The sequence below is a fragment of the Pristis pectinata genome, chromosome 11 (assembly GCF_009764475.1).
Source record: "Pristis pectinata isolate sPriPec2 chromosome 11, sPriPec2.1.pri, whole genome shotgun sequence".
Classification (NCBI taxonomy): Eukaryota; Metazoa; Chordata; class Chondrichthyes; order Rhinopristiformes; family Pristidae; genus Pristis; species Pristis pectinata.
The window spans coordinates 24,960,529-24,983,233 of NC_067415.1; the positions used below are offsets into that span (position 1 = coordinate 24,960,529).

The following is a 22,705-nucleotide window of genomic DNA, read 5'->3' on the forward strand; positions in this document are numbered from 1 at the left end:
GAATAACCAGGGGCAAAAATTATAAATGGTGGAAATATTAGGAGTTAAGGAAAACATTCTCACTCAGGGTTCTGGCTGGTCTATAACTCATTGCCTGAAAGGATGGAAGGACATAAAAATCACATTTTAGTAATATTTGAATAAGCACTTGATCTGAGGTAGTCTACAGGGTTACACCCCAGGAACTGGAAATTGGGTTCATTTATATAATGCTTTTGACCAGCACAGACAGGAGGGTTGAATGGAGTTGTCCTGGCACTAAATTTCAATGATTCTAGAGTTCTAAAACAATACTATAGTTGACCCTTAGAAACAAGACAGAATCATTGCACCACCAAGCTAAGTCCAGTTCCAATATACTTTGGGCATTAATTTTATCCAGGAAGAAAATCTAGCCTTTCACTAAAATACAGAGAGTTAGATTAACTTACCTTTTCATCAGAGAAACATCAAAAACAGGACTTGAGGTTGTATGATGGCTTCCCTTGTATGGAGGTACAGTTCCTTGTCCCAAAGCAGAAAAACTGTTTTCTGTTAAATGCAAATTTTCACTAATTACCTTGATACATTTATTCATACTCATAATAAAATGGAGACCAATGCTCTTAGCCTTGCAGTACTTTACCACAAATTAACACTAACATAACAATCTTACTGCTTTATATAGATGTAACAAAGAGAATGGATTCAATCTTGTTTTTACAATTTCCCAGCAAGTTTCTACATTTTACCTATTATTGGTGGAAGTGACAAACAAAAGGCTAGAACTTCTCTACATAATGGGATGAGACACTGGACTGTAGGTTATCTCAGAGAGCTCTCTCAATCTTCCTACAAGAAAATTAGATTGTTACAATGGTAAATCTCCAATATTAGAAGTGAGTCAGCTGTCTATTTACTCATTAAATTTCCAATAAGTAAAAAAATTAGAATGTAAATAGCACTAAAGTACAAAATTTTGCCCCAAGAATATTGAGATTTTCAAATCAGGGTGTGGTGTGCTGTGGAGAGGAAATTTCTGGTGGTAACTTTCTCCACTGACCTACTGCCCTTGTCCTTTAAAATGGTCGAGGTCATGGATTTAGGAAGTATTAGTGAATAAGTCATTTATTGATAGCACACAGAATGAACTTAAATGCCTAAAGTCTGGCTCAAAAGAAAGGCAAAATGGACCATCCACAAAACTTCAGCCAGAACTGATTCACTCACATGCCAAGCACCGCCAACATTTAAACAAAGATAATGCTCATAAGGCCTTTTCTTCTTACTTAACTGTCAACATCATTCATTGCTGTATTTGGTAGCACAGGAGTACTTTGATCTGACTTGTTAGTTGCAAGATCATGCATCTCTGTATACTACCAATTACTTCTGCTATTTAGCATACACATGGTCCTTTCTTAACTTCATTAATTTAGCATTTTTTTTTAGGTATACTTAGCCTACTCCTTGCTTAGTATGGTGACAGCAAATTAAATTACCAGAGTAGTAACCCAGAAGCATGGACTAACAATCCAGAGACCTAAATTCAACCAAGGCAGCTGTGGAATTTAAGTTTAGTTAATAAAGTGAACTTTAAAAAAAGTCACTGGTAACAATGACAACAAAACAACAGATTTTTATAGAGACTCAGCTAGTTCATGGAGGAGGAAATCTGCCATTCTTACCCAGTCTTGGTTATGTAACTCCCAAGCCACTAGTTGGCAGTTAAATGGCTTTTGAAACAGCTTACCAGGTTACTTAGCTCAAGGGCAGTTAGGGATGGGCAATAAAATCTGGCCTAGCCAGTTATGCCCAGATTCTCTCTCCCCAAAAATACCTCTCAAATACCCTCCACTAAGGCAGCAGTGGCCCTTGAATGCAAGTGAAGAATGTGTCCAAATTTGAGGATGCACATCATGGTGGAATACAACTGCTGCTGCTGGCTGACAACATTTCGTGAATGCCACATTGAGTTCTGAATATAGTATACTTGACATGGTAGTACTGCTACACATTGGAGGGCGCCTTCAATGCCATTGAGGGTCTTTATTGCCAGAAGTAATAAGCAGTGATCAGTCCTACCAACAGTTAAGGACAGAAGCATCTGAAACAGGCTGACAGCCAAGAAGAAAATAAAGTTTCCCTATATTTTCCTCATTCACCACAAACAATCTGGCAACTTGTTTATTGGGACTCAGCCAATTTGCTTCGTCATGGTGCAAATAAAATGTGCCTGGTTGTGAAAAGGGAAGATCTTCATTCAGTGTACACTACATCTCTTTATCACTCTCAAAGTTTCTTCTAAGTGGTGATCAATACGGGAAGGTACTGAAGCACGAACTGAAGGAAGTTAGTAGTGATCAGCAAAAAAAAACTTCATCTGCTAATACATGAACTAACACTATAACAATCCAGGGAGGGCAGATTAAACGAGATAATTTACAAGGTAAATCCTCCCACTCACATCCTCTTTTGCTTAACCTACTTTGGAGGAGTTCTCCTGGTCAAACATACCCAAGGATCACAACAGAAGAACCTGGGTCATTGGCTTAAAGTTATGATTCTGCGAGTATACGTGCTTGCCTAGTCTGTGGCATGTCCCCAGATTTTACGAGGACTCCCCTGGAGGGTCATATGGGTCACAGTAGTAGCTTTGATGCCAAATAGTTCAATAGGGTTTAGTGCCATAGAGTTAAATAGCACGGAAACAGGCACTTCAGCCCAACCCATTCATGCCGACCAAGATGTCTATCCAAGCTAGTCCCATTTGCCTGCGTTTGGCCCAAATCCCACTTCTATCTTGCAGATCGAGGAAAATCATTGGGCTTCAGAAGGAGTGCCATTCACTATGATACTCAGCCTCTAACCTATACCCATATCCACAGCATTTGTAGCTCGTTCAGCTGAGAGTTTGCTTGTTGGTGAGCCCCACAATTTTGATGATGGAGATCTTACTGACTATTGAATGTCGAGAGAAGGTGGTTAGTCTGTTTGTTTTAAGAAGGTCACTGAGTGGCACTTGTGGTGTAAATGTTACTTGCCACTTACTAGACCACACCTGAAGTTTTGTTTAGGTCTTGTGGCATGCAGGCATGGACTGCTTCAATTGCTGTTGAGTTTGTGCAACCGGGAAGGAACATCTCCACTTCTGAACTTAGAATAAAAGAAAGTTAGCGAAACAAAAGACTGCAGCTGTTGGAAGAAGATGAAAAATACAATGATGCTGGAGGAACTCAGCAGACCAGGCAGCATCCATGGAGAAAAGCAGGCGGTCAACGTTTTGGGTCAGGAACCTTCTTCAGGACTGACGATAGGAAAAAGGGAAGCCCAATATATTGGAGGGAAAAGCAGAGCAGTGATAGGTGAACAAAAGAGGGGAGGTGGGGGTGAGCACAAGGTGGTGATAGGTAGATGCAATTAAGAGACAGTGATAGGAAGGTGTGGGGGAAGAGGGAAGGGCAGATCCACCAGGGGATGGATCAAAAGGTAAGAAGAGGGAAAAAAGGGGAATAGAAAAAGAAAGACAGGAAAAGGGAAGAAGAGGCATGGTTGGAGTTGGGTGGGGGGGGGGGGGGCAGGAGGCAGGATTTACAATTGAAAGAAAAGGTCATTGATGAAGCTGCTGAAGATTGTTTGACAGAGGACACTGCCCTGAGGAACTCTAGCAGTAATACCCAGAGGCTGGGATGACTGACTGCTAATAACCATAATCACCTTCCTTTATGTGATGCAAGACTCCAACCACCAAGAACGTTCTCTGCTCAATGTCCATTAAATTCAATTTTACCAGGCTCCTCAATATCACAAGTCAAATGCTGCCTTGGTGTCAATGGCAGTCACTCTCACCTCACTTCTGGAATTCATTCATCCACATTTGGACAAAGGCTGTGATGAATTCTGGCGCCAAGTGTCCTGAAAAAACCCAACCTAAACATCAGTGAGCACCACTTGAGAGAGTTCCATCAGTGAGGCCATCCATTACTTTCTTGGTGATTTAGTGTAAACTGATTGGGTGTTAATTAGCCACATTAGATTTGTCCTGGTGTTTGTGAACGGGGCAATTTTCAACAATGTCAGGTAAATGTCAGTGTTGTAACTCTACAGGAAGAGCTTGGCTTGAGGCACAATTGTAGATTGATTAGGAAGCCAAATCATATCTAACTAATCTGATATATTTTCTAAATAACAGGGAAGTCAAAGAGGGAAATGCGATTGATGTGGTATACATATGCACTTTGAAAAGACCTTTGATATGCTGCTACATAACTGGCTAGTCATTATCATTAAAGGCCATGGGAAAAGGTATGTAGCAGTTTGAATAAAAAAATTGGCTAATAAAAAAAAAGTGATAAAAGGTCATTTTTTTGAACTGCTGGCAAGTACACAGTGAATTTTCCAAGTACAAAGGCTCCCCAGGTTATGGAAGACCTAACTTACAGAAATCAGACTTTATGCAAATTTTCCCATGCATTTTTCTTTTAAAACGCATTTTTTCCAGATAGTAATAACAAGTGTTTTGTGGTACTCATTAATGACCGAATCCAATACATATTCCATTAGTTTAATGATGGGTAGTGTTAGGGTGAAATGAAAGAACTGTAGCAAGTGTACATAGACCAATACGATATGGGTTACAATAGAAAATGGACATTTCTGACTTGAGAGAATCAGGCTTATGGGCAGTTCTCAGGAATAGAACCATTACAGAACCCAAGGACTGCCTGTACTAGGACCACCGTTTTCCTTTTTATAATGTTAATGACCTGGACAAATGCATAGGACACAATTTTCAAATTTCTATATGACAAAATTTGGGAGGCATAGTAAACTATGGGTATAGTAATCGCCTTGAGGACTGTGGAAGAAGGGTCCTTGTACATTTTTAAGGCAGAGTAGATAGATTTGGCATAAGCAAGGTGGTGAAAGGTTAACAGTGGTGAAAGGAATGCAGAGGTGAGATTACCAATCAGAACAGCCATGATCTTAATCAAGTGACAAAGCAGACTTGAGGGCAAGTGACCTACTTTAGTTCCTAATTCATGTTTGTTATACAGGCTGGTGGAATGGATCAATAATAGCAAATGAAATTTAATTGTGAGAAATGGTAAGTGTTACATTTTGATAGGAAAATTCAGAAGGGCCACATGAATTAGAGCGCACAATTCTGAAAAGAGATACAGAGGTTGGGGATAGAATGTGCACTGTTCACTGAAAGTGGCAGAGCAGGTTGAGAAAGTAGTTAAAAAGCTTGGGGGATCCAGGGCATTCTAAACAGAAGAAAAAAAAGCAGAACAACAAGAAAGTCATGTTGAATCTTTATAAAGCACTGATTGAACCACAACTAAAGTAATTGTGTCTAGTTCTCAGTGCCACATTTTAGAGTTCAGAGTGATGGGGAAGTTTAGTAAAACCGGTTCCAGGGGTTTTAGTTATGTGGATACACTGGAAAGGTTCAGCTCATTCTACTTGGAATAGGGGAGTCTGTGAGCAAATTTGAAAGATACTTACAAGCATGAAGGGTATGAACAGAATAGAGGGAGAAACTGTTCCTATTGGCAGAGAGATCAAGAGCTAGAAAACACACCATGAAGGTGATTGGCAAAACCAACTGATTAGGATTTTTTTTTAATATATACATTTTATAAACACAGCCACTGGTCAGGATGTGGAATGAAACGCAAAGGGCAGAATGAAGATACATTTGATTGCAGCACTCAATAGCAAGTTGGACAAACATCTCAAAACAATGAATTTGCAGGATTGTGGGGAAAAGGCAAGGGAGTGAAACTAACTGGATTGGTCTTGTTTAGAGCTGATACAGACTTAACAGATCAAATGGCTTCCTTCTGTGCTGTACAAATTTGGAAGCTGTTAAAGACCAGTCCTTTTCTTCCTCAGTTCTTTGTTCACAACATAACCACTTTTATTTCCAATGCTATCCACCTGGTTGCTAGTATTTCTAAGCTCACAAGGGAAGTTATAGAACAAACTGGGACAGGAAAGGTTCATTTCAAATTAAGTGGTAAATGTATGGCAAGGAAATTTTTGTGCAAACTTCAGGACTAATGGCAAGAAACAACATTCATAAAAAGTGATTTTTTTTTGGGTAGGGATCAGCTAAAAATTAGCTACTAGGATAGGGCAAGTTTTTCTAGGAACTTCCAGAGTGTATGATCTTAAAGTTTACAACTTTCAAATCTCCAAGTCCCATAAAGACAAAAGTGTTTCAAATAATGAAAGATATGGTCTAACCAAATTGTCAGTTTATTCTTGAGACACAAGAGACTGCAGATGCTGGAATCTGGAGCAACAAACAACCTGCTGGAAGAACTCAACAGGTCAAGCAGCATCTGTGGGAGGAAAGAAATTGTCAATGTTTCAACCGGAATCATTGACAATTCCTTTCCTCCCACAGATGCTGCTTTATCTACTGTGCTCTTCCAGCAGATTGTTTGTTGTCAGTTTATTCTTCATGGATTAATCTTCAGCTCTTCACAGAGCCTTATTATGACCTTTTAAAACACCATCTCTTCATTGCTCAATTTGCACTTTCATACCAAACAGCCCAATGTCTCCTCAATATCCCACAATTTTACAAAATTGAAGTTAACTCTAAGTATTGCATCTCTCGATTTTACCTTTAACTCCATAACATAATAGACAAACACTACCCCCCCCCACTACCAGTCCGAGTTACCACAATAATCGCTTAATTGATAAATAGTCCACCCAATTATTATCCAGAATTCTTAGTAATCAAACGCTTGCCTTCATTCTATAGTCCTCATGCTTTTCAATCCCAAGTTTCACATCACGTATCCAAAAACCCCCAGTTTGCTTTTGTCTTTAGTTCTGCTATGTAAACGACCACACTCAGAATCAGGATTACATTCAACTGACATAGGTCATGAAATCTGTTGTTTTGCATCAGTAGTACAGTGCAAAGACACAAAATTACTATAAATTACAAAATAAAGCAATAACGAGGTAGTGTTCATGGACCATTCAGAAATCTGATGGCGGAGGGGAGGAAGCCAAATCTATTTATTATTTGGAATAGGCAAGTCTAGGTGGGGCTGAAGAACTAAAGAATACAAATATATCAATCATTGCAAGCTGTGCCACAGGTTAGCAAGGCCTTAAAGAAAGCATACTAAGCACAAGGGTCTGTTTCTCAAGGAATATAAACTATCCTAAACTTGTATCAAACCTTGCTAAGACTTTGATTATTGTGTATAGTGTATTTGAGAAAAAGATACAAATGGAGTACGCCAACATGGACTAGTTGGGCCAAAATGCCTATTTCCATGCCTTGCATCCTATGCAATCCTGCATAAACTGTTAACACTGCCAGAGGCCATAGAATATGATTGTATGACTAATAATAAACAAGGCAAGTTCTAATTTGTTATCAAGCTACTTTATGCTCCACAAAATATCATACTTAGCATGCAAATCAGCCACAGGAAATCAAATATAATGCCAATGATCATTGAGGATTATTGTATAAATTTGATGCCTTACCTGGTTTCATCCTACTGTGTTCATTCCTTTGATCAGATGTGCATACTGAAGGGATTATTAAGGGGAAACCACTGAAGACTGATGGAGTGCAATCTAGCTGGCTATGTAAAGTCTGCTTCTGCCATGGTGTTTTGAAGTAATCATTATTGTAATCAGATGTAGCAAAATGGACATCACCTCCAGGTTGTTTAAACTGGCTAGAACATGCTGACAAAGTTAGTTCTTCAAACCAGTTTTGACATAGCGGTCCCAAATCTGCAATGAAGAATAATAATTGATTTTTTTTTGTTTACAAAGGTCAACAAGAGACAAGCAAAGTGTTATTACCTTATTCGAAACAAAGTGGTTACGACATAAAATGTAAATTTACCAAACAAAATTATGACATGCATACAATAGATTTTACCACTGCACTGCTGTGCCACTGTGGCAATAATACATGAACAACTTTAAAGTTATCAGTTCTTACCTTCCTGACAGAGCGCTATTAAATCAAACATTACTTGATTTGAATTCTGTTCCTTCATCTTCTTGAATAGAATATTACTCCTGACCCAACTGCTCTTCCTGTGAAAATGGAAAGTGTTTAAATTTCCAGAAAGTTTTCCCCTATCAGAAAAACAAAACAAAGTCCAAAATAATAGAATGTACTAGTTTTGAGGGTACTTGTTAACTCACCACAAAATAAAAGGATAAAAATTAAGCAAAAGATTCTAACTAGACTACTTTGGTATCTGTCACTTGGGTAAACTTTTACTTGGCTGTCAAAACATACCCATCTTGAATGAAGCCACATGATTCTGCTGGAAACAAAGAAAAATGGGCAAGCAAAAGATGTCACTGGAACTGACGAGACTAAAGGTGACCTTAGAGGTTTATAAAATTATGAATATAGACAGGATAGATGAGAGTCTTTTTCCCCAGGGCAGGGAAGTCTATAATTAGAGGACATAGGTAAGGAGAGAGGGGAGAAATTTAAAGATCTAAGAGGATGGTGATTATAGAAGCATCAAATAATATAGCAAGGAAACGGGTCCTTTGGCCCAATTCGTCCAAGCCGACCAAGGTGCCTACCTGATCTAGTCCCATTCGCCTTCATTTGACCCATATCCCTCTAAACCCTTCCTATCCATGAACCTATGCAAACATCTTTTAAACATTGTAATTGTACCCACTTCTACCATTTCCTCTGGCAGTTTGTTCCATATACCCACCACTCTGTGTGAAAACCTTGCTCCTCAGGTCCTCTTTAAATTTTCTATCTGAAACAAGCTGTCAAAGGAAGTGGTAGAGGCAGGTTTAAAGAAGCAGGGCTAAAGAATTTAAATAAAAATTTAATGTGATACCAAACCAGTTTACACCTCTGGGAAATCTAGCAGCCAAAACAAGTAACCATTGACAACTAGGGGGTAAAGGGGAAAAACAGTTCACAAAACGATAACAAAACAAAATAACAGAATAGGTAGTAGGAACACAAAATAGTATGAAAATAAATGTGCAATGGATGTCAAACAGGAAAAAGTGTGCAATTATTTCAGGTATAAAGAACCTAGAGTACAAGGAATCACTCAAAAATAAGGAGTAAGGAATAAAGAATAAGGAGTCACTCAAAAACTAATAAATGTTGAAACAGTAAATTATTTAAGGTTCTCTTAAGGGACCATTCCTTTATTTGGAGAAGTGGCAGCAACCCAGGTTCAATTCCGGCCACTGTCTGTAAGGAGTTTATACATTCTCCCCATGTCTGTGTGGGTTTCCTCCAGGTGCTCCAGTTTCCTCCCACATTCCAAAGAAGTACGGGTTAGGAAGTTGTGGGCACGCTATGTTGGCACTGGAAGCGGGGCGACACTTGCAGGCTGCTCCCAGAACACTCTACATAAAGGATGCATTTCACTGTGTGTTTCGATGTACATGTGACTAATAAAGACATCTTATTTAGGAAAGGCAAGGGGAAAAAAAAACACCAGGGTATTATAGACAAATTACCTGTACTTCAGAAACTACTTATCTTTAAGTTGAGAATTATACAACCATATATAGAACATTACACCACAGGAAAAGGGCTTTCAGTCCACAATGTCTGTATTGACCGTGATGCCAGATTCAACTGCCCATCAGTCTGCATGTGGTCTCTATCCCTCAATTCCCTCATTGTTCATGCATCTATCTCAATACCTCTTAAGCATTGCTATTGCATGTTTTCACCACGTCCCTGGCTAGTGTGTTCCAGGCACTTAAAAAAAAACTTGCCACATAATTCTCCTTTAAACTTTCTGCCTCTGACCTTAAAACTTACACCCTCCAGTATTTGACAAATCACTTCTGGGAAAAAGACCATCTAACCTATCTATGCCTCTCAGTTCTATATATTTTGATCAGGTCACTGTTCAGCCTCCAACACTCCAGGGAAAACATCCAAGTTTGTCCAACCTCTCCTGATAGAGAATGTACTCCAATCCAGGCAACATCCCGGTGAACCTCTTCTGCACTCTCTTCAAATCCTCCACATCCCTCCTGTAATGTGGCAACCAGAACTGCACACAATACTCAACATGTGGCCTGATAAAAGTTTTATACAGCTGCAACATGACTTCCCAAGTCTTATACACAATGCCCTGACCGATGAAGGCAAGTACGCTAAACGTTTTCCTTACCACCCTATCTACTTGTGTTGCCACTTTCAGAAGAGAGTTATGGACTTGCACCCCATAATCCCTCTGTACGTCAAGGGTCCTGCCATTTACTATATACTTTTCTCTTACATTTGACCTCCCAAAGCACAACAGCTGAAAGTTGTCCAGATTAAATCTGCCATTTCTCTTCCCACATTCCCAACTAGTCTATATCCTTTGATGCCCCATTATCCAAAATTCCACCAATTTTCATGTCTGTAGACTTATTAATCAGCCAACCTGCATTTTCATCCAAATCATCTATATATCATAAACAGAGGTTACAGCACTGATCCTTGCAGAACACCACTGGTCACAGACCTCCAGTCAGAAATAACAATCCTCCCGTTTTCTGTGGCCAAACCAATTTTGAATCTAATCTACCAAATCTCCACAAATCCCATGTGTCTTAATCTTCCGGATGAGCCGATCATGAGGGACCTTGTCAAAAGTTTTACTAAAGTCCATGTACACAACATCCACTGCCCTACCCTCAACTATCTTCAACACCTCCTCAAAACAAAACCTCAATCAAGTGGGTAAGACGCGAACTCCCCCGCACAAGATCACGCTATCATTAAGTCTATGCTATCCAGATGCGAATAGATCCTATGCCCAAGGATCCTCTCCAATAATTTTCCTACCACTGATGCAAGGCTCACCCGGTTTCTCTCTACTGCCCTTCTTAACCAGAGGAACAACAACTCCGGTCCTCCGGGATCTGGCGTCTGGCCAAAGAAGATACGAAGATCTCCGTCAAGGCCCCAACAACCTCCATCTAACCGAAACAGGATTTAAAGTGTCTACTGCCCCTGCCTGACACGACAGGGCAGCAGCCGTGACGGAGCCCCACAGCCCAGCCGGCCGCAGACAGCAACAGTGTGGCCGCTGGTAACTCAGAGCGTCACCCCCACCGCTTTAAATCGAATTAAATCCACCTCCATACCCCGAAGAACTGAGCGCCGCCTCACCGGAACCGCAGCCCGTCAGCGGCCCAACGTGGCCGCCCGGACCAGACCCGCTTTCCCGAACGTTCCCCGCCCCAAACAAACTCCCGCCACTTGGCGCGCTCACGCACAGCGCCACAGTTGATTGGTCAGTGACCCCACCGACACCTCCAGCCAATCGAAGCAGCCGTTTTTTTCTGTTGACGCCAAGACGTTCCCTATGCCTCTGTGACGTCCGCGGGAAATCTTCCGCGAAAAAAGAGAGGAAGCAACGAGATGTTACATGTTGTAACTAGAAAGTGCACAATCTAAGGTCAAAAACACGGCCCTCAGCGGGTGATTTTCATTGAGTTGTTGCTGCAGAATTTATCCTTTGTCCCTCCCTATTGGAATGCAGTTTATATATTGCTGTGGCAGAAGGAGCAGCCGCAATTCAAAGTCCAGGTTAATAATCTATTCAACGGCCTCAGCTGAGGCAGTGCGAATGGTTGTGATGCCACCAGAAGTTGATCTGGGCAGGATTTCAGTATCTGGGTGACGGCCTGACCGGTTCCCAGAGTCACAATTTTAGCTGTCCATCATATTTCACTTATGCAGCAAGTAGCCACGTCTTCTCTTGCCTATCCTCAAGCAATTGAGGATTGTGTAGGTTTTGGAGACACAAGAGACTGCAGATGTTGGAATCTGGAGTAACAAACAATCTGTTGGAAGAACTCAGCGGGTCGAGCAGCACCCGTGGGAAGAAAGGAATTGTCAACGTTTCTGAGTTCTTCCAGCAGATTGTTTGTTGTGTAGGTTTTACTTGAAAGGTTAAAGCCTGGGACTTCAGTGCTAAAATTAGGTTCTAGGTGCTGTTTAAGGCCGGCTATGGGATGTGTCATCTTGCAATGGGGCTGTCATTTGTTTGTAGGGTTTGGACTGTGTTCCAATAGTGGCTGTGGGATTTTAGACATGCATGAGTAGGTTCATGGTCCTTAATGAATGGGAGTGTATTTTGGCTGTCAACCAGTGTTTTTTTTAAGGAGAATGTTTTCCCAACCAAAGAAGTTTAATGTGGGCTGGCACAGGAAGTCACTTGAACTCTATTAAAAGAAGCAAAACAGATACACTGAGAGAGACTTTGAACATGAACTTTTGTTCTTTCCATAATTCTGCAAGGCTTCTGAGTGCTCCCAGTGTTTTCTATTTTTGTTTTGGCATCTCAATGCTTGCCACACCATTCCTTTTCAAAACACAGGAATATGACAATTTGGACATGCATTTTCATTAGGAAAGTGCTACTTTTACACTAAAATGTCATTCTCAGTTGAGGTGCACAGCAAATACAAGTTTTCTACTTTACCATAACTTCCGAGAGTAAACCAGAACAATGTAACAGATAGAGTACAGTGCAGAAAAATATAAAGTTTGGTATTTTTTTAAATGGTAAGAGATTGGGAAATGTTGATTTTCAAAGAGATCTAATACACACTACTGAAAACTAACATACAGACCCAGGAGGCAACTGGGGCAGAAAATGGTATGTTGGCCTTTATTACTAGAGGATGTGAGCACAGGAGTAAAGATTTCTTATTACAGCAGGAAGGTCCTTGGTGAGATCACACCTGTGTGGATTTTGGTCTCCCTACCTAAAAAAAGTATATACATGCAGTACAGTGAAGATTCACTACGTTGGTTCCTAGATGTCTGTCAGATGTTGGTCTGTCGTTTGAGGACAGATAGAGTCGGCTTGTCCTTTGTAGCGAGCAGAACAAGAGGTGACCACAATGAAATGTACAAAAATTTTAAGAGGGTTCAACAGGGTAGATGAAGGGTGAGGCTCTCCTGGCTGAGGAGTCTGAAATTAGGGGTTACAGTCATGGAAACCAGCCTCACCTCCATGGCCTCTGTCTATACTTCTCACCACCTCAGTAAAGTAGCCAGCATAATCAAAGACCCCACTCACCCCAGACATTCTCTCTTCTCCCCTCTCCCACTGGGCAGAAGATACAAAAGCCTGAAAGCTTCTACCCCACTGTTATGACTATTGAATGGTTCCCTAGTACGATAAGATGGACTCTTGACCTCACAATCTTCCTCATTATGACCTTGCACCTTATTGTCTACCTGCGTTGCACTTTCTCTGTAGCTGTTACACTTTATTCTGCATTCTGTTATTGTTTTACCCCATACTACCTCAATGCACTGTGTAATAAATCGATCTGTATGAACGGTATGCAAGACAATCTTTTCACTGTACTTCGGTACATGTGACAATAATAAACCAATTCCAATCTCAAAATAAGAGTTAGGACATTTAGGACTCAAATGAGGAGAAATTATTTCATTCAGAGTGGTGAATGTTTGGAATTGTCTACCCTACATGGCTATGGATGTCCAGTCATTGATTGTGTTCAAAACAAACTAATTATATTTCTGTGTATTAAAGGATTCACAGGACATGGGGTAAAGGGCCATTAGAACGTGTCTGAGATAAAGGATCAGCTGTTAACATTGCATGACTGAGCAGGCTTAAGGGGCTAAATGATCTCCTCCTGCTCCTATCTCTGAATATTATTTTTTCCGTTATATTTGTCTAGTGTTCTTCGCGGTAAAAGAAACATCTTTCAAAAATTCAGTGACAGTGGAAGCTTAGGAACAGTTTTGCACATTGCAAGGTTCCATGCAGCGTTTTACTTACAATTTGTTGGTTAGGAAACAACAGAAACTGATCTACAAGGAACGTTTAGGATATTTTACAAGCGCCAGAAATAACTGATGGGCATTGGTTTAACAATCGCAAAACTGAAACACTTCGCTGAATAGAGTCACATGATTTAAGTATCCGGAGTGGGACTTGAATGGAAGGCGAAGGCTGGGGAAGAAGGTTATGCCGTGACAGGACAGCAGCAATTAGTCGGCCTCGTCCTTACTGGCCAATTACGTAATTCGTTAATTCGTTTTTCAATTAACATCATTTTGATCTTGTTCGAGCTTAATTAACACCAAATGAGGGCGATAAAATAGGACCTACATAAAAGGATTCCCTGGGCTTTGTAATGTGAATGTGTTTGATGATGGAGGGATTTGTGTATTCACCCCTCAATACGGGCACTTATAGTAATGGAAAACCGAGGCAGCAAAACTGGAGGCAAAGACATTACCCCCAGGGAACTGTTGAAGCTGTTGACTACTTGGACAACTACAAGAGAGCACAGCTAAAAGCTATTCTCTCTCAGGTCAATCCCAATTTAACTCCACGTCTCAGGAAAGCGAATACCAAGGAGATTGGAATTCAGGTTAACCCAAAGGTAGATGCTTCTGTCCAATGTTCGCTGGGGCCTAGGACCCTACCTCGACAGAAGCGACATCCTGTAACCGAAGGAGCCGCCCTGAGAGCTCGGTCGCCGTCGCCAGCCAGTGCTACCGATACTAACAGTGACCCTGAGGGTGCTGGCGCCGCATCTCGGCCCCCCGCCGTCGTGCGTTTCTCTCGCCCTGTCGCTATGTCCATCTATTCGCCTGTATTTGATCGGCGTCTGGGAGGAAAGAACCGAGAACGAGAAAAGCCAGAAGTAAAGAGTCCCCCAGAGGACTTGGAAGAAGATTCTGCTCCACCCCAGGAAAAAGAGGCTGCTCTTTCTCTAAAAGAAACTGTGGACGCACCAAATGTAGGAAACCAAGAAAAAGTAGGTCAGAATGACCAAGAAGTTGAGGGAAACGAAGGCAAGCAGAGGTTTCGGTTCCAGGTAAAGATGATCTCATCACAAGACTAACTCAAATAATGAACAATTTGAGTACTTTACGGGAGTCACTTGTCCATAAGCTATCTATTTCGGATGTGAAATCGCCTCTAATTCTACTTTAAGTGGAAGTTAATTTTTCGGTGAGGTCGTTCATTAAAGAAATGAAAGCAGGCCCAAGTTGGGGAAACTTCCCAATTAATGTGAATTAACAATTTTGATCGTATTATATTAAAATACCTTCAATCTTTTTGTAGGTTTCGGTCCTCGACTTCGTTTAGGAATGGTTGAGGGTCGTGAAGTTCTGTTCTTGCCTAAATTGGATATTCTGACATTCTTTAGCCTACTGTATCCGAATATACCATGCTCTATTGTTTTATAATGTAGTCAAAACTACTACTGTTCTAAAACCACTTGTTCCTTCATCTTGATTAGATGTACTATTTAACCTGGTGATCATTTGAGTTCTACTAGTTTCCAATCTCTTTCAGTTTCTGGAGCAGAAGTATGGCTATTATCACTGCAAGGACTGCAACATCAGATGGGAAAGTGCTTATGTTTGGTGTATTTCAGGAACTAATAAGGTAAACTTTCAACTATTATACTGCTACTGTGGAGTGGTGGAAATGAGTGGGTAGATATTTATAAAAGTGGTTTCTGATTGCCCTTGTGTTAGTTTGTTGCTGGAGCAATTTATTATAAACCTCTAGCTCAATTTTTTAAAAAAAAACTAAAGATCCTTTCCTTTGAAGGATAACAGAGCCACACTTGTTAAGTTCCATAATCCTTCCAATGCTTGATGGCCTTCACTATTTCATAGTGACACAGCACAGAAACACAGGCACTTCAGCCCTACTTGTGCATTTTGTCCAAGATGCCCATCCAATTGGGGCACTTTTGGATGGAGTTTGAGTGATTCTGTGACATGTCCTTTCATGAATTCTTAAGCCCCTTGCAATGCCATACCTTTCATGGACACCTTGGTAGCTTTCACAAATGGTTCATAAGGCCCCAGTGCATGAACTTGAGAACCATAACTTGATCTCCCCAACAAACATGTTATTGGTGATAAGGTTTCAGTTTAAATCTTTCATTAGAATTGGACTTTTTAAGCTTAAATTCTACAGGCATAGAATGAACACAGGTCTACAATTTGACTATAAACTAAGTGAGATTGAAAGGGAGGGGGGCTGCTAACTGTAAAAAATGACAAACACCAGTTTAAAAAAAGTGGAAATTGAAATGAAATTTGAAATTCTTCAAGAATCCATTCTAGTACAAGATTAGAATGGGCTGATTTTTGGATGCCTTTGATCCTTCAGTATGGCTTGTCAGAAGATTGCAGTGTTTCTCACTTGGATTGAACTTTGGCTTAGTTTTAAAACAGTTCAGAGTAGGATGGAAAATTAAGTGACTGGTAATGAAAAACTGTTACAGTGCAGTCTAATGGAGGGCTTCTGCAAAGCAGACACCACTATTTCTCCTATACACCAAAGTTGTTGAGGATACTACATTGAATGTAGTGTATAAAATAGAACTACAAAGAAGTTAATGTTTTTGTACACTACATTCAATGTAGTATCCATGACTTTCTAATTTCAGCATCAGCAATACTTGCTTTTGGATTGTTTAATTCATACTTCCAGCTTGTTGCTCATGATGAGGGGCCACTCCTAACTGAGGAAAGCAAACCAACTATTCTGCAGAATTCTGCCTGCATGCCATCAATCAGCAGTAACTCTTGTTACAGCAGTGTCTTGGACAACTTGGTGATACCAAATGACTACTTGTTGCATGGCAATAGGCCCTGTTGAGTCTGTGCTAGCCATCAGCGCCAATCTGCACTAATCCATGTTCCCATCAGCTCACCACTGATTCTACTACTCACTGACAAACTAGCCACAATTTACAGTGGCAACAAACCTACAGCCTGCAAGTCTGTGGGCTATGTAAGGAAACCAGAGCACCCAGAGGAAATGTGGTCACAGGGAGAATGTGCTAACTCTATATAGGCAGCACCAAGGTCTGGATTAAACCAGAATTGTTACCACTAAGGTAGCTGCTCTACTAGCTGCACCACTGCTGTCAATGTATTGTGGCTCTTCTGAATCATAAGTAACAGATCTGGCTTGTTTAGTTCCACAGTAGGCATTTTGGTGGGTTTTGTCCAAAATGTCTGATGGACACTATTACAGTAGAAATCCTTGATGTTGAATTCTCATCATAAAATTGAATTTTTGAGGAAGAGAAATTCTAGTAATTGCCTAACCACTCCTGCTAATCTTTGTTCTGGTCTTGTAGGATGTGCCTTTTGACCAATAATTGCTGGCACAAATGGTCTTGGCCAATCCTGGCATTCCACAAGTGGGGGGGGGGGGGGGGGGGGGGCGGGAGGATAAAGGTAACTGGCTTTGCTGTTCAAAGTATTTCCTAACCTTTCTAGGTTTACTTCAAGCAATTTTGCCGCAAGTGTGATAAGGGATACAATCCTTACAAGGTAGAAGCTATTCTATGTCAGGTAGGCTAATGTTTAAATATGGATTACTAGGCATGAACCATCAATTCAGTTCCATAACTGAAGATGTGAACATTCTCAGTACACTTAACTGAGAACAAGCACTTTAATGATTCTGTAGATTTTCAGACCAAACATTTATGCCAAACTATGTACAACACATGCACTTGAATTTAATGTTTCTTTTATAGATTGATAAAATAACTGCCACCTGGAAAATATTCATGAAGGGTTAGTGATTTGTTAACATTCTGATTAGTTGAGTATTAAAACTTCATATTCTTGGCTTCCTAAGGGAGGGGAAGCAGATGAGATTCTGAAAATCCATATACACAAGTACACTTTTTGAATTGTACCTAATTTTATCCTGAGTTTGAAGATGTTCTTTATTTTAATACTAGCTCTTTTATTTAGACATGTTTCAAAAACTGCTGCACTTGCACTCAGAAGAAGCGGCACATTGATCCAAAAAGACCACATCGCCAGGAATTGTGTGGCCGTTGTCGGGGCAAACGGTTATCCTGTGATAATACATATAGCTTCAAGTATATTGTTTGAAATTTGCCACTTTGCAGAGTCAACAAAATACTGATCTTGTGTGGTACTAGGTTACTTGGCATGGAAAATCTTTTGTACTCCTAAACTGTAAATTTACAATACTATATGAAATTAAAGCACTTATTCAAAGTTTCTGGTGTTAAGCATTGTCCTTGAGAGCAAAAGTGCCTACTTTTTAAAGTGAATCAATTTTTTTGTTAGCAGTAACTTAGCAATGTACCAGATCTGTATCCAGAATGTTGAAACCAGAAGGGCCATATGGGAATTAAGGCAGGAGGAGAAGTTCACTGGTGCCACCTGGTTCACCAGCATTGAGCTATTGAGGCCAATTGATGTAGAAGAAGAAAGGGACCAACCTGGTGCTCCCTGGATTCCTAATTCTAAGGAACTACCATTGTTCTTCCTTGCAAGTCCCATTAGATTTGTTAGGGGCCAAAAGACTACTCATCAATATTGCTTGCTATTATCTCCAAGCTGATTCTCAATATTGAAAGTGAAACTGTAGACACTAGGGAAAGTTATTAAGAAGAAACTGATTCTCCATCTTGATTTTCTGCACAAATCATCCTAGCTTTGATCATCTTGCACTAGCATTCCTGTAATGGCAATCAGATTGTACTTATCCCTTCTACAATGTAGTAACTTCTTGATCTTAATTTCTGGCATAGACTCGCCAATAGCCATGGTGATGTGGCAATCAATCCTTTGGTCAAGTTTTTCTCAATGGGAAATTAACACTAATTCAGTCAGCTACAGCTTTAGTAATGGAGGTGATGTGGGAGAACATAATAGAAGCAAGAATAAGCCCCTTGTGCTTGTTCTGACCTTTTTGATCTGTCACTTTACTGCAGTAAACCAATGTTCCTTAATATCTGAAATTGATATTTTGTTAGCAACTGAGCCTCAGCAGCCCAGGGACTTTTCATCTCCAGCTAAAGAAATTGTCACTATCCTGAATGGTTAACTTTTTCCTAAGTTTACCCCTGGTTTCAGGCACCACAGCCAGTAGAAACATCACCACCCCAGCAAGTCTTAAGATTTTTATGCTTCAATTAAATTTCTGCTCTCATTCTTAACTCTTAACTAGAATCCAGGACTAGTCTAGAGTCCAATTGACTTAATTTGTCACCATCTTGGGAATCTAGTGAAATCTCATTGCACTTCTATTGTGAATTACTCCTTCCTTGGGTAAGGAGACCAGACGGGTACACATTCCAGGTGATGTCTAACCACATGCTTGTCCTATACTAAACAAGTTTTTCAGAACAATGATTTGTTCAGAAGGACACCAGTTCAATCTGAACAACAATACTATCTGGAAACCAGGTCCTGTTGCACTGTACATCTGTGCTGTAGCCCAAGTTGCAAGAGTTCTGAGATGCCTGCCTTTAGCTTTACCTGTTTTGGTTCTTCTAGAACACTGCTCTTGCCTTTTTTAAACTACCTGACCATGGCTTGGGTGGCTCGAACTTGCTATAGGCTGGAGGTGCTTTGGATACCTTAAGGCAGAACTCCACTCAAGCTCTGCATGTTCTCTATTGGTCACCCCAGTACTTGGTGCCATTTCAGAATCAATGCCTCTCAAACTATATCATGTTTAAACTTGGGGAAAAAATTAGGAGTGGTACTATTGATCCTTTGCTTAAATTTGAAGATATTTGGAGTCCATTTATTCAATATTTTCACATGATGTAGATCCCCTTTCAATAACTTTCCAACTTGAAGGAATGGATTTGAAGACATAATATCACCCTGTTTCTATTGAGAAATTTTAGCCCAGTTTTTTCTTTTAAAAAAAATTGTTTGTTTATTTATAATTATTGATTTGTTTTTAAATTTATACAATAAATCTTTCTTTCCTTTTATATTCATTTACTAGGAGATCATTGGATCTACAGATTTTTTTATTTTATTGTTCTTTGTTTATATGCTATGATTGTTATCCTGATCTCTTTGTATTACATGTATAAATATTGATGCTATATATCAATCTGTATTAATTTGAAAACTAATAAAAAGATTGAAAAAGAAAGGATCAATGCCCACTCTCCCCAGAATAACTTTTTTTGCTCTCTTCCTAGGTTTTCCTATTTTTTCCCCCATGCCTTGCCTGCTTTGCCCAGGCCTTCAGTGCCTGCACTACCCTGGTCATTCCTGTACTTAGTGCCTATTCTTCCCCAGGTTTCATTCTGACTAGTTCTCCTCAGATCTCCTTGTGTCTTAGTGCATACTCTTCCCAAACTGCCCCTCTACAATTTTCCTAGATCTCCTCTCTAGGTTGACTGGCTGCTTGATTCCCACTCTTTCCAGGTCTTCCCCTGATCAGTTCTTGCTCTACTCAGTATCTACTGCTGTTCTCACTTTCCACAAGTCTCAATGTCCATTCTCCATCACCCTCTGTCCCTTAATACCCACTCTTACCTGGTGCCTACTCTTCCCAGCCCTCCCTGTCACTCAGTACATTCTAACCTAGGAATGAATTTGAAATGCAATTGCTATTCTAGTTTAACTGTGCTGGTATACACAATGGGGAATAATACATGCTACAATCACAATTTATAATACACAAAATTTAATGTGATGCAAGTCTGTTTGAGAGAATTACAATTTGATATTTTTTTTGCACCATTCAGATCTATACCTCCACCTGCCAGAAAAGAAAGCTAAGTTTCAACAAAGATATAGTCAACTTCAGAACCTGCCTTTTTTTTTTACTGGAGGTTTTGACAGACCAGTTGAAGTGCAAGGAGTGCAATGGAAAGCATTAAATTAAAGCTCACTTTTCCACAAGGCATAATACATAGTTATATGACATACTGCAGCTATATATACAGTGCATGAATTTACAGAACAAAACAAACAAAATACTTCACAGTATGTGGAATATTATTTACAAGAGAAGATATGACTGACTCTAAAGATGTTATTAAATGTGCAACTGATCTTACATGCAAAAAAAGTTGCAGAGCTTCTGAACAAGCTTTTCAGAAATGAGGCATAATCTCAGCACTAGAAGAATGCCCCATCCACACCAATGACATGATAATTCTGAACCTGCTGAATGTAGAGCTACATGGCTTAATTTAGAAAGTTAAAGCATTGACTACTGATTTTCAAAATGCTTCAATGCAATTTATATTTTACATATAAATATGCATGCTAAGCAGCTTAGCGGGCAATGACTAACAAGGGAAAATTTTCAGCCTCATCTACAAAACTATTTAAAGCAGCCTCTTACCTATTATTTATAAATAAATCCATAAAAGCTTCCATCTAGTAGAAAAAGCAGCCAATACTCAAATATTTCTCATCTGGATTGTTCACGGTATTTCAAATACAGTACAAATCCTGTTGTATGGCTCAGTAAAATACCTTCTCAGACAACACAAGTGATATTTTTCTAACAAAAATGTGCTTTGTAGCAGTGTGACCAAATTTTAGCCAGAAAAAGGTTAAAACACACAGGCTTTCAGCTTAACAAAACTGCTTCCTAGTGCATTGCATACAGCTTCATTTTGCCTGCTATTAAGTCATATAAGCAAGTAGGCATAAACCACACACAAAAAACCTTTAGTTTATAATCTGAAACAGTTCTGGGGCAGTAGTATCAGTTGCTTACAATTTTAAGTAAAATTACATCTTTGTCAAAATAATTATTTTGAAAGAATACTTTCAATGTCTGATAACCTTTGGTATCCTCAGTGTGAACTTGTAGCCTTATCAACTTAATATAATTGCCCAATGTAGAATAAATGTGTGCTTTGAAGAAAGCTATTTTAATATTCAATTGGTTATTTTATTTTACTTTTGATCTTTTGGTATTTAGACCTTCCCATTTAAGTTTACTGAAACTGTGAAGTGTCACAAGCGTGAGAACAGCCTGGCTAAGTTTTCCTAAGGGTGAAAAGTCTTTGAAGGATTTCAGAGCAGCATTGCAGCATTTCCAGTCGTAAGCAAAAGGGAGACAGAACATTTCTGTCAGAGACTAGTGTTGGCAGTGCTGGTATCTGGAAGGTAGGTATTGATAACACGATAACTCTGAGCCTTCCGAATCATATCCTGAATCTCTCCATTCAGCTCCATCAGCTTGGAACCAATTTCTGATAGATCATGATTAGAGCCCAGGAGTGCAAATGTGCCTGTTTGTCCTAAGGTCTGGTGTCTGAAGTAAATATTAAGAAGAGTTTGGACTTCATCCTCCATATCACTGCCAAATATATCATTGGGCCATATGGTCCTGTAATAACAAGAAACAAAAGGGTTTATTTAGAAAATATTGACATATCATTTAAAGAAACGTTTGTACAGATTTTCCAGTTATGGAAAATGGAATAGATGTGAAGTATAGGTAAAACTTATCAGGAAAGCAGATAGTTGGTTCTACCCGATTTCCAGTCATTTAACATTCCAACTGATTTTACATTTGAGTTTTTTTACTGGTGCTAGATACATCAGCCAAGATGTAGGTTAATCTATTAAAATGAGGTTCCACTGGGGTGTAATGTTCAATCATCAACCCCACAGTAAAAAAACATGTATTCGTTATTCCTCAGTGTGCTGTTTATGAAATACATATAGCGTCCTATGACAAAATTTTGTAGTACCATTTTGAAATTATTTTTTAAGCTTTGTCTCCATTTTGTTTTTGTCCATAAGAAAGTTTTGTACCAAGTGTCTGGAACTCCTCTATTGCTTTATGCTATTGTTATTTTCTTAAGCCAGAAATATACACAATCAGAACTGTCATTGACCCCCATGATGCACATGTAGTGTGCATTGGGTCAA

At 39.7% G+C, this 22,705-nt stretch overlaps 3 protein-coding genes across 10 annotated transcripts in view; 1 reads left to right on the forward strand and 2 right to left on the reverse strand.

Annotated features, from left to right (window-relative positions):
- brca2 (BRCA2 DNA repair associated) overlaps window positions 1-11,200 on the reverse strand; it is a 71,970-nt gene extending 60,770 nt beyond the window's left edge. For 2 of the 5 annotated variants that reach the window (XM_052025495.1, XM_052025499.1), the window contains exons 1-4: window positions 11,125-11,185; window positions 7,976-8,073; window positions 7,507-7,761; window positions 432-531 (exon numbers count right to left, since the gene is read on the reverse strand). In XM_052025495.1, the coding sequence (XP_051881455.1) occupies window positions 432-531; window positions 7,507-7,761; window positions 7,976-8,033 (413 nt within the window). In that variant the 5' untranslated portion in view covers window positions 8,034-8,073; window positions 11,125-11,185. Of the gene's footprint in view, window positions 1-431; window positions 532-7,506; window positions 7,762-7,975; window positions 8,116-10,840; window positions 10,954-11,124 lie in introns of those variants that run through there. The other 3 variants (XM_052025496.1, XM_052025498.1, XM_052025497.1) reach the window with 3 other exon arrangements.
- A 2,772-nt stretch (window positions 11,201-13,972) lies between these two features.
- Window positions 13,973-18,049, forward strand: LOC127576044 (zygote arrest protein 1-like). Of its 2 annotated transcripts, none has more exons than XM_052026375.1 (4): window positions 13,973-14,853; window positions 15,339-15,431; window positions 17,291-17,365; window positions 17,777-18,049. In XM_052026375.1, the coding sequence occupies exons 1-4, from the start codon at window positions 14,170-14,172 to the stop codon at window positions 17,918-17,920; spliced, it is 996 nt and encodes a 331-aa protein (XP_051882335.1). In that variant the 5' UTR covers window positions 13,973-14,169; the 3' UTR covers window positions 17,921-18,049. The 2 variants fall into 2 exon arrangements, with proteins under 2 accessions (XP_051882335.1, XP_051882337.1); XM_052026377.1 differs by having other exon boundaries at window positions 17,272-17,365; window positions 17,777-17,805.
- Window positions 18,050-19,855: 1,806 nt separating this feature from the next.
- LOC127575757 (protein furry homolog) overlaps window positions 19,856-22,705 on the reverse strand; it is a 230,122-nt gene continuing 227,272 nt past the window's right edge. For all 3 annotated transcript variants that reach the window (XM_052025806.1, XM_052025805.1, XM_052025807.1), the window contains one exon: window positions 19,856-22,157. In XM_052025806.1, the coding sequence (XP_051881766.1) occupies window positions 21,899-22,157 (259 nt within the window). In that variant the 3' untranslated portion in view covers window positions 19,856-21,898. The remainder of the gene's footprint in view (window positions 22,158-22,705) is intronic.